At 36.7% G+C, this 15,851-nt stretch overlaps 1 protein-coding gene across 1 annotated transcript in view; it reads left to right on the plus strand.

Annotated features, from left to right (window-relative positions):
* LOC107597572 (cell adhesion molecule 1-like) overlaps positions 1 to 15,851 on the plus strand; it is a 185,449-nt gene that overhangs the window by 141,819 nt on the left and 27,779 nt on the right. Inside the window, exons 4-6 of the mRNA XM_016288703.1 lie at positions 2,340 to 2,558; positions 6,153 to 6,249; positions 6,882 to 7,054. Coding sequence (XP_016144189.1) covers positions 2,340 to 2,558; positions 6,153 to 6,249; positions 6,882 to 7,054 — 489 coding nt within the window. The remainder of the gene's footprint in view (positions 1 to 2,339; positions 2,559 to 6,152; positions 6,250 to 6,881; positions 7,055 to 15,851) is intronic.

Here is a 15,851-nt window from a genome sequence, read left to right on the forward strand (position 1 = left end):
ACTACGTGCCATTCACTGTACAGAAAATACTAATTCTGTGGACAAGTGACCGATTTCAGCCGTGGCTTCAGCGTCTATTTTATAGTGTAGGGGGCGGGTGCTTCGGATTCTAGAGAGCATTTGATTGGACAGAAAGTTTGATGAGAAGCTGAAGTACGATGTGACGTCAAAAAAATCGTTGAGCCGTTTTGGCAGAAGTGACGAACTACAAGCTTTGTATGCTTATATCTTCGAAATGCGAATTTTGTCTCTGTTTTGGAGTACACTGCCTTATAGATAACCTTAAGACTAACATACTGATACTAACACCCAAAAAACTTTAATTTTGATTTCATGGGGACTTTAAGTAACTGGAACTAAACGAGGATAATCAGGGGAACACAGGTGAATCAAATGAACACAATCAGACACGGGAGAAACTGGGTCACGGGGAGCACATGGGGAGCAAATCAAACACACTGACAGTCCATGGGCATGACAATAATGATCATAATTCTAATTAATAATTGAGTTTTTAAATATGTGTATATATATGTATATATATATATAATATCTAAAATTAATTTTTTTTTTTTTTTTTTTACAATTATTCAATTACAAAATTCGTATGACCCTTATTGAAAGTTCTTTGTGCTTTAAAGTGTCTTTGGTGTACAGTAACTGATGTATTTTTTGTAACAGTGTCTTAGTATGCGCTGATAGAAGAGAAGGGAGATGAGCTATAGGTCAGTGCCGAGCTGTAATTATTTCCCACTTCATTAGGTCCAAGTAAACCGTCATACTTTGTGCTGCAATTAGCTCAATGCCCTTGAGTTTAGAAATTGTCTTAGGATGAGGGCTAACATGATGGGCAGTAACCCTACAGGCAGCTACTGACCTCTGAGCTGCTTCATATGAATTCATCATGGTCACATGTCCATTACATCACAAAGAGGTAATAATGTTATATTAAATCAGTGCTTATAGCAGCAATGTTATTTTAGTATTATTTATATACTCTTATAGTAATATTGACATTTTGAATTAGCATTTATTTTTATATTTTTAGCTTTTATTTTAATTTTAGTCATTTTGTTATGTGCTTGATGTTAGTTTTTCTGTTTAGCTTTTTTATTTCAGTTTAGTCATTTAAGTACTTAAACTTATTTCAGGTGTAAAGTAATTTAACCTTATTTATACAGTTTTTTTTAGTTTTAGTTTAACAGCAACAACACTCTTTACAAACAGCTAAGCAGTTAGTTGAACTACATTTCTCAGTAGCAAGATGGTAGCATCGCTCATTATCAGTATCAAAGCTATATTTTGAAGTAGCAAGGTAGCACTGTTACATTTTCCCTATTAATATTTGAACAATCAAATCATGTTTTAGAGAGTTCGCTCACACACTGAATCATCTGAAGCAGTTTCACATTTATTAAAACAGTAAAAGGAATATTTTAAAACACAAGAGGACAAAATGAGCACTGGATGAAATGGAATATTTACCTACAATCAACTGAAGCCAAACCTGCAAATGCATCCTATCATTTGCCAGCGATTAAAAAGCTCTTTATTAAGATCAACACCTGCAGCTTGTGAATGCCTTAGTAGTGCAGATAAAGACATTTTCCCACCAAAAGAGTACTGAAGCAGGTGCACAAAAACACCAACAGTATCAGAAATTACCTTGACTTTTTGAAAGGACATTTTGAGATATTTGAATTTATAGTACTGTATCATATAAATAAGACTCAACTGAAATATCTTTTTCTGTCATAGAGCTTTTGTGCTGTTGTTTTCTACTAAACATATCAAATTACAGCAAGCATGAAGGTCACCCCTAAACATAACTGTCACTGAAGTGTAAGCAGATTGTTTGAAAACATACAAATGACATTGGTGGGTAATTTGTATGAATTCATACAGAGCGTGAAATGGTTATGAACTGCCATGAGATCTTGGGACTCAAACACCTTTTGAAAAAAGCAGCTTAAACTAGCCTGAACTGGTTTGATGGTTTGCTTGGAGACCAGTTTAAACCACCTAGGACCAGCACGAGTAACTGTTGTCTAGCTCATGTCATCTATAAATAAATAAATGTGGCAAACCCCAAATAAAAAGCATTTAATTTTCACATGGTGAACAAACTGTCATGCAACCCTGTGTTTTATATCCTGTTGTGATTTTGGACGTCACACACAGAATGTGCCCTACGCACGCTGTATTAAGCATGAGTGCTCGGTGTGCACTCAAAAGACCTGTCTCCCACAATAAATGAATGTGAAATTTGTCTGGAGGTGACGGTATCATTCCTCGTGACCCTCCTCCCTCTCTTGGTGGCACAGTGTTATTATGAGCAGACCGGGATGGAGAGAGCTCGCTTGTTATGACTGACATGTCACTCTTGCGGCCGTTCCCAGGTGAGGCGACTATCGAGGAGTTATACGACAGGATGTTCACTGTCACCAGCCGGCTCAGGCTCACCGTCTCCAAGGAGGACGATGGAGTGGCCGTCATCTGCATCATTGACCACCCAGCCGTGAAGGACTTCCAGGCCCAGAAATACCTGGAAGTGCAGTGTGAGTCATCTTAAGATGAGGAGAAAACTTTCAGCTCTACAATAGCCTCGGTTTAATCTTCCCACCTGTCAATTTGACTGGCATTGTAATGAAAGAAAGAACCATTTGTTACACAATTAGACTGTTTATTAGGAAATGAACAGGAATGAAGGCTAGGATTTAGCTTTACAGGAATAGTTCACCAAAAAATGAAATGATTGAAATGATTGTTACATTTGTTTTTGTTTGTGGAACACAAAATGAATTATTTTCCACAATTAGTGGAAACCGTTTCTAAAGAAATTAACATGAGTGAATAGTCAATAGTCAGTAGTCAATTTAACACGATTGAAAACGAGGCTGTGAGGGATAGACTTACACTCTTTACAATGGCACACACTGTATTAAGGTACTAGACTGTATTTTTTTTTTTTGTCTGTTGAAAGTTTTTTTCAGAAATATGTTCCGTCAGCTGAACAATCGGTATGTTGTTAAACAACAGTACAATCCATTGAACACACTGTATTTCAGTCCCTCACAGCCTCGTTTTCATTCCTGTCAAAAATTAAATGTCACTAGTCTGACTAAAGTCTATAGTTCACATTTTTAAGCATCTCCATGCAGCTGTTCTCATAAATGACAGTTTATAGTGACCACACAGCTAAGCTCCAAAAATGAACAGCATTAAAGTAGTCTGTATAACTCATACACTCGTACAAAATATAATTTTGAGACATATGATAGCTTTATGTGAGGAACACACTGAAATTTGTTTTTATTCATCGATAATCCTCCCCTCTAGTGAGCTATAACCTGATAACTGAGTTCAGATCAGTGAGCAAATCATTTTTCAGTGAGCCGATTCTTTTCAATGAATCATTCTTTCATCTTTCAGACTGAACGATTTGTTCATGAGTCAGAGTTCAACTCTGTGACTTAGTGATCCGGTCGGTGTTTACAGCTCACTGGAGGGGATGATTATGCGAATAAGAGGTTAAATGTCTCCCAAAGATATTATGTGGATTCAGAAGATGTGGAATAAAGTGCATGAATCATATGGATTTTTCTAATGGTGCTTTTTTAACGTTTATGTGTCAGTGATCACTATAAATTAGAGAAGATCCATTTTTAGTTGTTCTACAGAAGAAATAGTCACATGGTTTTAGAGCAAAAGAAATCAAGTGAGTAAATAATGATGGAAATTCAATTTTGGGGTGAACTATTCCTTTTAAACCGGCCGAGGTCTAGGCATTTGCTTTAATTAAAACAGACCCTTTCTTGTTATGCGTAAGCATGAAATGCTGTCCGCCAAATAATGCATTGATTAAGAGCGTTTGCCGCACTCTTTTTTGTTGCACGGGATGTCCTGGAAAGGTTAACCTACCCTTTTGTAATCTTGGCAGAATATTAATTTATTCAGATAGCTTACTGCTCAGGGTGACCTTTGAGAAGAAAAGGCAGGAGGGATCAGCTCAACTGTAACAGCTTGACATTTTGACTAACATAGATAAAAGAGAAGAAGAAAAAACATTTTACAGTACTGTTAAATTGACTGTTTAAATTCATAGCAGTGTCAGAATTCCTCACACGCTTTTCGCAGTGTCATGTTCACACACTTGTAGGCTCACTGGGTTGACTTAATATAGTGTAACGTGAAAAGTGAAGCTCAGAAGAGCAGCTAAGATCTGCCGCCTTCGTTGTACAGGTCTTTGTATTAAGCATGAATACATAATACACATGAATGTATCAATGTGAATGCACAAATGATGTCCAAACCTGCCGGGATGTTTTCTAATCAGACTGAGAGGCAGGTATATGGCCTTAGAATGATAATTAGATGGATACAATAAGGGGTCCAAGCTGAATCCACGTCCTGCAGTGCAACTGGTAGTTCACCAAAAAATGAAATGATTGAAATGATTGTTACATTTGTTTTTGTTTGTGGAACACAAAATGAATTATTTTCCACAATTAGACCGTTTCTAAAGAAATTAACATGAGTGAATAGTCAATAGTCAGTAGTCAATTTAACACGATTGAAAACGAGGCTGTGAGGGATAGACTTACACTCTTTACAATGGCACACACTGTATTAAGGTACTAGACTGTATTTTTTTTTTTGTCTGTTGAAAGTTTTTTTCAGAAATATGTTCCGTCAGCTGAACAATCGGTATGTTGTTAAACAACAGTACAATCCATTGAACACACTGTATTTCAGTCCCTCACAGCCTCGTTTTCATTCCTGTCAAAAATTAAATGTCACTAGTCTGACTAAAGTCTATAGTTCACATTTTTAAGCATCTCCATGCAGCTGTTCTCATAAATGACAGTTTATAGTGACCACACAGCTAAGCTCCAAAAATGAACAGCATTAAAGTAGTCTGTATAACTCATACACTCGTACAAAATATAATTTTGAGACATATGATAGCTTTATGTGAGGAACACACTGAAATTTGTTTTTATTCATCGATAATCCTCCCCTCTAGTGAGCTATAACCTGATAACTGAGTTCAGATCAGTGAGCAAATCATTTTTCAGTGAGCCGATTCTTTTCAATGAATCATTCTTTCATCTTTCAGACTGAACGATTTGTTCATGAGTCAGAGTTCAACTCTGTGACTTAGTGATCCGGTCGGTGTTTACAGCTCACTGGAGGGGATGATTATGCGAATAAGAGGTTAAATGTCTCCCAAAGATATTATGTGGATTCAGAAGATGTGGAATAAAGTGCATGAATCATATGGATTTTTCTAATGGTGCTTTTTTAACGTTTATGTGTCAGTGATCACTATAAATTAGAGAAGATCCATTTTTAGTTGTTCTACAGAAGAAATAGTCACATGGTTTTAGAGCAAAAGAAATCAAGTGAGTAAATAATGATGGAAATTCAATTTTGGGGTGAACTATTCCTTTTAAACCGGCCGAGGTCTAGGCATTTGCTTTAATTAAAACAGACCCTTTCTTGTTATGCGTAAGCATGAAATGCTGTCCGCCAAATAATGCATTGATTAAGAGCGTTTGCCGCACTCTTTTTTGTTGCACGGGATGTCCTGGAAAGGTTAACCTACCCTTTTGTAATCTTGGCAGAATATTAATTTATTCAGATAGCTTACTGCTCAGGGTGACCTTTGAGAAGAAAAGGCAGGAGGGATCAGCTCAACTGTAACAGCTTGACATTTTGACTAACATAGATAAAAGAGAAGAAGAAAAAACATTTTACAGTACTGTTAAATTGACTGTTTAAATTCATAGCAGTGTCAGAATTCCTCACACGCTTTTCGCAGTGTCATGTTCACACACTTGTAGGCTCACTGGGTTGACTTAATATAGTGTAACGTGAAAAGTGAAGCTCAGAAGAGCAGCTAAGATCTGCCGCCTTCGTTGTACAGGTCTTTGTATTAAGCATGAATACATAATACACATGAATGTATCAATGTGAATGCACAAATGATGTCCAAACCTGCCGGGATGTTTTCTAATCAGACTGAGAGGCAGGTATATGGCCTTAGAATGATAATTAGATGGATACAATAAGGGGTCCAAGCTGAATCCACGTCCTGCAGTGCAACTGGAAATTAGTGTGTTTGTGTTTTTGTTGTGTCCAATGCACAGATAAACCAGAAGTGCAGATTGTAGTGGAATTCCCAGAGGGTTTGACCAGAGAAGGGGAAAATCTCGAGCTGACATGCAAAGCTAAAGGAAAACCGCAGTGAGTCCAACGCTGGGCCCTCAGGGCACTTTATTCATTTCATATGAAATTGTTTGGTTGCTTTATCAGGCAGATAATACAGATGATAACAAGAATAACTTGGATAGACAGACAGGTATCCAAATATGTACATGGTTTGGTGTTGATATTTCACTTATTTTGTATTTGTTTTGTTTTTTGTGTTTCTGATAATTTATTATAGATTTATTATAGTCTCTTATTAACAGACAGATGGATACATAGGCAGTTTTTAAATAAACTCTTGTTTGTTACAGATACACACACACACACACACAGACAATTTATAAAATATATTGTTTCTTATAGATTTCTTATACTTTCTTATAGACAGACAAATAGATGGACAGACAGACAGAGACAGACAGATAGATTAAATCAAACATACAATTTATTGATTTAATCCAGTAATAAAAACGAGTACATATTTTATAATAGAAATCAGCTCATATGTGAACTAAAACAGGACTTTGCAGCTGAGCTTTGACCGCATCATGTGTTGATTTTACAGCAGTGCTAAAGTTGTCCTGAATAAAGCACATTTTCTTCTCCTCTCTGCCTCTGTCTGAGCATTTTCACACTGAGCACTAAATGATTATTCTGATGTTTTACAGGCCTCATCAAATTAACTGGCTCAAAGTGGATGATGATTTCCCCTCCCACGCCGTGATTACTGGCACTGATCTCTTCATCGAAAACCTTAACAAGTCCTTCAACGGAACGTACCGCTGTGTGGCATCTAACTTAGTGGGAGAAGCCTATGATGATTACATCCTTTATGTATATGGTATGTACTTGAACTTAATCTGCGTCTGTAAACAACAATCCATAAGAGCAGAGTTTCCCAGACGGTTAAATCTATGGTCTAGGACAAAATGACACTGTTAATAGTTAGTTTTCAGTCTAAGTCTTGGCTTAATCTGTGTCTCGATAACCAGCCCTTGATGTCTACATGCAATTGGCTGTGTAATGTTGTGTTGTGACTAAACGGTTTCAAGTTCCTCGTGCATTTGCTTTTCAAAGAAGCTTGATGTTTTGTTCAAGACAGAACTTATTAACCCTCTATTGCACGATGCTGCCTCTGGCTTTTCTTCATTTAATGCCAATAAAATGGGTAATAATGAAGGGATGATTTAGGATGAACTAACAAAAAGTTTTTGGTCTCACAACATATTTTTCTGGCATAATGTGCCATGTAGAGGAAAGATGACGTACATTTTTGCTTTGGAAAACTGCCTTCATTAGAGCATTTTTATTGATTTTTTTTTTTCATCCTTCAAAAATATGATTTATATTTCTTAGTGAGTAGGCTTTATTTTAAAACATTTTGAGCCACATAAATTATTTGTATGTTTTGAGGAATTGTTTAAATATGTTTTTTGCCCCGAAGCAACGACAGTGGCATATATATGAATGTAGTGGATATGGATTCACTATAATGCAGTTATTATTTTAGTTGTTTTAGTGTCAACCTTTTAAGCATTTAATTCATTTTTTTTTTTATGTAATAATAAATTTATTAGCTTTGTCCTTTACTATTTCTAACATCTTTAGGACTGTGACATCTGTATAACAAAAGAATAAAGAATAAAAGTCTCTCAGAAATATTCACAAATATATAAATGAATAAAAAGAATAATTTCTTTCAAGTGTTGCACAGCATACCTAAAAGGAAACTTCCATCATCCCGGATTATTTAAAAAAAATTGTGTTTGATTTTACTAATGAGATCCATTTTATGCAAGACAAGCGAATCAGAAATGTTTTTTCAACATTGTTTTCATAAAGTAAGCAATAGAGGGTTAATTGTTTTATTGAATATGCTTCACCTGAGAGATTTTCATAGTACTTGTCTTATTAATACACAAAGTGCATTGTGTTGGGCACATGTGTAATCCTTAACAAGGGCTGACAGCTGGATTTTTCAAAGCTTAGGCAATAATTGCTATGACAGTGGCACTTGAAGCCTGGGATTTAACAAAGCTTTGCTTTGCTATAGAAGAATTGAAGTGTTGTTATTGTTTAAAGCAGGTTGTGTTCAGGACCGCTAACGGACTGCCAGCTGCAGCTATTACTGGCTGTCCTGTTGAGCTGAAGACATTAGCCTGAAGGGATGGAAGAGGGTGGCTCGTCATTGAGGCGTTCGGTGCCGCAGTTATTAGCCTCTGATAATGCTGATATCAGAGGCAGGTGTTTGGGAATGATGTCATCAGCGTCCCATCTGCAAATGGGAGAGTTTGTGTGCATCTCATGCCTGGAAGCGGTTCCACTTCCAGGCTAGTTCAATATCTGTCACCTCTACCTGAGCAAGCACCACCTGCTGATTACTCTACTTCCTCTCATTTCACAGGCTTGAGGAATTTAGGTCTATTTGCACCAAGTGGGTGTCTCAGAAAAGAGATTTATTGCCGTCTGGCTTCATATAAGTGGCAGTTTTTAGTTATAATCTCCTAAGCATTGTGTAATAAGTGAATGAGGACTTGGCAAATTATTTTCAACCATAAAAAGCCTTATTATAATGGAAATGATATGCATTTGTAGTGTCACCCTGAGAGTTGCTTTTTCTCTTTAGTACGGCTCAAAACGCTCATGCTTTTCAGTAAATAAAATCGTTGTCTTCTGGTGCATTTCTAAATCAATTTACGCTGGCAATTGTCGAGCATGCCCAACCTCAGAGGACTGAAACAAGCGGAAAGACCTCTTGTAGCTTGATAATCCTGGGCACACTATACTTCTACAGCCTGTCAGTGTTAATTTTAATGCTGCTTCTCGAGGGATGGCAGCTTTGCTTTTGCTACAGAGCATTTCCATTTACTGCCACAGTAAAGCAGTGACTTGTGTTGAGCAAATGCTTATAGCTCCTCAGTCTTTTACTTCGTTTTGTCATTCGTTTTTTCATGAAGAGTTGAACAGGAAGATGTGGTCGTAGGATACATTCATTTCGTAAAATCACAGAAAGCGTGTAGTGTAATCCTAGTGAAACACTGGTCATGCCACGACAATGGCAGCAGTGTAACGCTTTCTCCATTTACACCATTACTGCATTCATGGCCTTCACAAAGGGGACTGTTTTGATGTCGGATCAAATGTTTTTTTAGACTAATGTGAATTTGCAAAGGGACAGATACATGTCACAACCTGATAAGCTTGTAGCGGAGATGCTGAGAGTGAAAACCCATCCTGTTACCGAAGCCTCTGGCACAGATAGTACTCAGGTAATTTGCTCGAAAAAAAAGGATTTATTTGTTTTGGAACTTGAAACAACAATAATTATATGTATATATATATATATATATATAAATAGGCAAGGTATTATTTCTGTCCGATAAGACATGAAGCATATGTTATTAGCTGAAAAGAAAACTTTTACTCAAATACAAAACTCTACAAAAAGACCTATTCAAAATGTTGCACCAGTTCATTAAAAAATAATACATAAATGCATATGCCGTTAATATAATATAATATAATACAGTAAAAGCAGTTATGTGGTGAAATATTACTACTTTAAAATAACTTTTCTATTTGAATATATTTTTATATTATAATGTGTAATTTATGTAAAGTGATGTAAAGCTGAATTTTCAGCATCATTACTCCAGTCTTCAGTGTCACATGATCCTTCAGAAACCATTCTAATCTGCTGATTTGCTGCTCAAGAAACATTTCATATTATTATCAGTGTTGAAAACTGTGGTGCTGCTTAATATTTTTTTCAGCACTCTTTGATAAAAAATAAAGTTCAAAAGAACAGCATTTATTTGAAATATAAATGTTTTGTAACATTATTATCTTTAACACCACTTTAGATCAATTTAATGCATCTTTGCTCAATTAAAGTAATAATTTATTTTTAAGAAATCATAATGACCCCAAACTTTTGAACAGTCATCTGCAGTATCTCACAGAAGTGAGTAAACCCCTCACATTTTTGTAAATATTTTATTATATCTTTCCATGTGACAACACTGAAGAAATGACACTTTGCTACAATGTAAAGTAGTGAGTGTACAGCTTGTATAATATAAATTTGCTGTCCCCTCAAAATAACTCAAGGATTGGCCAAGAATGGGCATCCTCAAACGGAAGATGGAGGAGCGCAAGGTCTCTAACATCCACCAGCTCTGTGATGTCGTCATGGAGGAGTGGAAGAGAACTCCAGTGGCAACCTGTGAAGCTCTGGTGAACTCCATGCCCAAGAGGGTTAAGGCAGTGCTGGAAAATAATGGTGGGCGCACAAAATATTGACACTTTGGGCCCAATTTGGACATTTTCACTTAGGGGTGTACTCACTTTTGTGGCCAGCGGTTTAGACATTAATGGCTGTGTGTTGAGTTATTTTGATGGGGACAGCAAATTTACACTGTTATACAAGCTGTACACTCACTACTTTACATTGTAGCAAAGTGTAATTTCTTCAGTGTTGTCACATGAAAAGACATAATAAAGTATTTACAAAAATGTAAGGGGTGTAGTCACTTCTGTGAGATACTGTATATAAACTGCACAAAATAAAACTGTACAGTTATCTTAAAGAGCTATTTCTACCTGCTCTGACCTTTAAAAAATTAGTTTCATGGGTGTAACATAATGAAGGCAGGTTGAATTCAGTCACATTTAATATTTTTGACTCGAATAAAATCAGTTAATTTAGTTGTTACAACATCTAGAACTTTTTTAGGTTACATGACAAATCCATTTTACAGTGTATATGCTTTGATTTGTAATGACACCACCTTTTATGTTACAATACACCATCAGAATTATCCTCAAATGTTTCTATTTTCTCCATTCCATTTTATATCCCTTTATTCCTTTTTTCTAGTCCAAATTGGACAAAGGAACATCTAGGGCTGCAAATCTAGTTTAAAAGCTTTGTGATATACAACTAAAGTCAACTCCAGTTCAAGAAAAAGACGGAAGTAACATCTTCTCTTTGGTAAATATGATGTAACTGTGCTGCTGCAGGGGATGTCTATGCCATGACTTTATTTAAGTATAAGTATTTTTCAGGGTGAAGAGATACAGAGTTAAAATCCAAATTGATCCAGGTTCTAGTGGTGGTGGGTGGCTCAGTCCGGAAACATCTGCACCGTGAATTGGAATTCCAAGTCCTTCCAGAGCCACTTTTGTTAGCTGTTGTGCCCTGAGCAAGACACTTAACCTCCTTTCACTGCAAGGGCACCCTATGACTCACCCTCATCTCTGTTTGTGATATAAGATCACAGATATACAGTGAAAAAAAAAGTGTGCATACTAGGTGCAGTTAACATTTTTAACGTTGAAAGAAACTTAAAGCAGTGTTCGCCTGCACATTCCCAACTAAATGGACCTGAAAGCTTTTTTGGACATTGACAAATATTCCGCTACAGAGACCTAGCAATACTTTCTGCCAGTTCTAAAACACTAGGTCACTAGGGGCCTTTTTACACCTGGTTACTTCATGCGTTTTTTCTGATCGGATAGCTATCCGATAGTGAAAAGACCAGGTGTAAATGCCCTCCGAAACTCATTTGAGATGGATATAAATCCGATCGCTCAACCCACTTCAGGAGGTGCATGGTCTGGGCCGCATTCCAGACGAAACTGGGCAAGTGTAAATGCATCTGGTTGTTGAAACCACATATGCAAATTTTACTCCTCCCAAAACATTAAATTAATAAACGTGTGAGAGCATGTGTTATAGGCTATATGACATTATAGTCAGATATGGCAGCGCTAATGCAACACGCATTGCCGCAGACAAGTATGAAACTGAAAGTAAGACGCAGACGCTCAACACACAATCATCTTCATTAAAAGTAGTGTGACTAACCTATCTTTCCAGTTCTGATGATAATTAATAAAATGCAGCGCTTATCTTTTGATTTTGTTGACGTGAACTCATTTAAATATAGTGCAGGAATTGAAGATCGAATTTATATCCATTTTGCAATGACACATTTATGTTCTGGTCCAAGTGTAAATGGAAACGTTTTAACAAATCAGATAGATATCCGATCAGCGAAAACGCATGAAATGACCAGGTGTAAACAGGCCCTAGAAGTAAATTGTCACAGTTCTTTAAACTAGGTCACTTACATCTTTTCGGATGAGCATTTAACTGGAAAGGACATAGAGTAGTTTTCTTCAGTCTAGCTATTGCAAAGTACTTTCTCCAGTAAATGTTCAGTTCACTTCATGGTCCTTTTCCTTCAGAAAGATACAGGCTAGTTGTAATGGTTTTCCAGGTAGGTGATTTTGCCCGATCAGGTACTTCTTTAATGCAATTCATGTGCGTTTATCATTTATCATCATAATGATGTTTTTTTAAATTATCTGGAGATTTGGCAATGTCATTGTGAATGTCTGCAGCCTTGACATTGAATTCATGCTCCATTCTTTTGTATCATTTTGTATACATTTGCCTTGATTATCCTTACTTTCCCCTGAGTCTTATTTCATCTTTGATGTAAATGTAGTTTACATCTTGCAAATCCTTCAGTGACTCATTACTCTTTATTAACAGAAAACAATATACAAAGCGAAAGTATTTATAAAGCTGTAGAGATTTGGATGTCTTAATAACAGCTTTTAATTAATCTGAGGCTTCTTATGTTGACCTAAAGCATGCTAAAATTGAACAAAAATAGCTAAATACACGTTGGTGCTCACAGGAGAATTGATTTCCCCCACTAATCATGGAATCCAGATTAATTAGTGTGTATATATTAACACCCTCTCTGCATTTTGTAAGTATAGCATTCACAGTGGAATATTGCTTGCAGGTGTAGTTCAGGCAGTGCATTTAATTCATTGGTGGAGCTAATCAGTCTAGTCCAGCTAATTGCATGTTTGCTTTTTGTCTGTCTCTAGTTTTAAATGGCGCTGTTAACCTGTTTTGAATTTCCAGTCACTGGACTATAATTTGAAATGCTTAAAGTGATTCAAACAAGAAGGATATGTTCATAGATCAGCATCCTTATCAATATCAAATCAATCATAATAATACTAGTAGGTATTTAATATTCATTTAATATATTAATATTAGAATAATATTGTAATATAATATCACAATGCATTATTAGTTGTATTGCTATTGTATCATTAGTCTTAATCATTATTTATTTATTCCAGTAATTTTTCTTATCTCATTTATGACTGTTTTTCACTTACATTACATTTATATTCGTGTTCGTAGCAGATGATGTCTTTGAAGTTCAGGCTGTTATGGTGTTTTATTTTTGCATTTGCCATACACCCCTGATAGACTCTAATGTGTGTGTTTAAACCTTTAAACCTGCACCCTACGTGTTCCACCTACATCTAGGTTGGCAGTGCTGTTATTTACCGCTCTTTTTAACCAACGTCTGTCCCAGTGGGAATTGTGTGTTTCAATTACAGTCACTTGATGTTCTGTGCGATGGCCTGTTGGGAGAGAATAAGTATCGACACAGACCATGTCCAGCATTAACCTCCATATTCAGGCTCCTTTGGGAGATGTTCTCTCAGCCAAACCAATGTAACATTCGCTCTTGTTAAAATGCAAATGTAGACTCAGACAATACAATCTTATCTGTTTTTGACTGCCTCAGACTCTGAATGACTACAGATACTCTGTAATGTTTGATATGAGGCCAAAGTTTCTGTCAAGACTGCTAATACGTAGTATGACAGCATACTATGTACTGTATATTTAACAGTATTTGACAGCCTTTCAACCGCTTTAATTTCTGCTGTGACAGCATAATACATTTGACATTGACAATAGGATTGACACACCACATAAAGGGAGCCATTGCATATGTTTAAGGCTTTTCATACATTAGCATAGATAATTTATCATGCACTCAAATGTTTTACTGGATCGGAGACCACAAGGAGAGCTTTTTAATGTTTCATAATAGTAATATTTTCTACCTCTGTTTTAACTTTATTCCTACACAGGTGATCAGTGTATCTTTACTCACTCTCATGTCTTTCCAAACTTTTTCTTCTATGGAGCACAAAAACATTTTTTTTCCAGATAATGAAATTCAGTGGGGTCCAGTGTTGTTCGAGAAAAACAGTTCTTCAAAATACACTCACCGGTCACTTCATAATTGTTTAACTGCCCATCAACACAACTATCTAGTCAGGCAATCACATGGCAGCAACTCCATGCATTTAGGCATGTGGACATCTGCTGAATCTGCTGAAGTTCAAAACAAGCATCAGAATGGAGAAGAAAGCTGACTTTGACTGTGGCATGATTGTTGGTGCCAGGTGGGCTGGTCTGAGCATTTCAGAAACTGCTGATATCCTAGGATTTTCATGTACAACCATTTCTAGGGTTTACAGAGAATGGTTCAAAAAAGAGAAAATATCCAGTGAGCAGCAGTTCTGTGGGTTATGCCAGACTCATTACAACCGAGGTATACAAAAGAGCATCAAGCACAAACATCAAACCTTGAATCAGATGGACTACACTAGAGGAGCAGAAGACTATACCAAGTGTCACTCCTGTCAGCTAAGAACAGAAAACTGAGGCTACAATTGGCACGGGCTCACCAAAATCGAACAATAGAAGATTGAAAAAAAAAGGTTGCCTGGTCTGATGAGTCTTGATTTCTGCTGTGACAATCAGAAGGTAGGGTCAGAATTAGGCATAAACAACAAGAAAGCATGGATCCATCCTGCCTTGTATCAGTGGTTCATGCCATAGCTTACCTAAGTATTGTTACTGACCATATCCATTCCTTTATCTTGTGATGGCTACTTCCTGCAGGATAACAAGCTGTTAAAATATGCAGCTGACAAATATGCAGTAACTGTGTGATTCTATCATGTCAATATGAACCAGAATATGAAAGGAATGCTTTCAGCACCTTGATGAATCTATGCCATGAAGAATTAGTGAAGTTCTGAAGGCAAAAGGAGGTCCAACCCAGTACTAGCAATAAAGTGTCCGGTGAGCGTATCTTCTTTAGTGTCGAGACCACAAGGAGAGCTTTTTAATGTTTCATAATAGTAATATTTTCTACCTCTGTTTTAACTTTATTCCTACACAGGTGATCAGTGTATCTTTACTCACTCTCATGTCTTTCCAAACTTTTTCTTCTATGGAGCACAAAAACATTTTTTTTCCAGATAATGAAATTCAGTGGGGTCCAGTGTTGTTCGAGAAAAACAGTTCTTCAAAATACACTCACCGGTCACTTCATAATTGTTTAACTGCCCATCTACACAACTATCTAGTCAGGCAATCACATGGCAGCAACTCCATGCATTTAGGCATGTGGACATCTGCTGAATCTGCTGAAGTTCAAAACAAGCATCAGAATGGAGAAGAAAGCTGACTTTGACTATGGCATGATTGTTGGTGCCAGGTGGGCTGGTCTGAGCATTTCAGAAACTGCTGATATCCTAGGATTTTCATGTACAACCATTTCTAGGGTTTACAGAGAATGGTTCAAAAAAGAGAAAATATCCAGTGAGCAGCAGTTCTGTGGGTTATGCCAGACTCATTACAACCGAGGTATACAAAAGAGCATCAAGCACAAACATCAAACCTTGAATCAGATGGACTACACTAGAGGAGCAGAAGACTATACCAAGTGTCACTC

This window comes from Sinocyclocheilus grahami, unplaced genomic scaffold, assembly GCF_001515645.1.
Source record: "Sinocyclocheilus grahami isolate Dianchi unplaced genomic scaffold, SAMN03320097.WGS_v1.1 scaffold233.1, whole genome shotgun sequence".
Taxonomy (NCBI): Eukaryota; Metazoa; Chordata; class Actinopteri; order Cypriniformes; family Cyprinidae; genus Sinocyclocheilus; species Sinocyclocheilus grahami.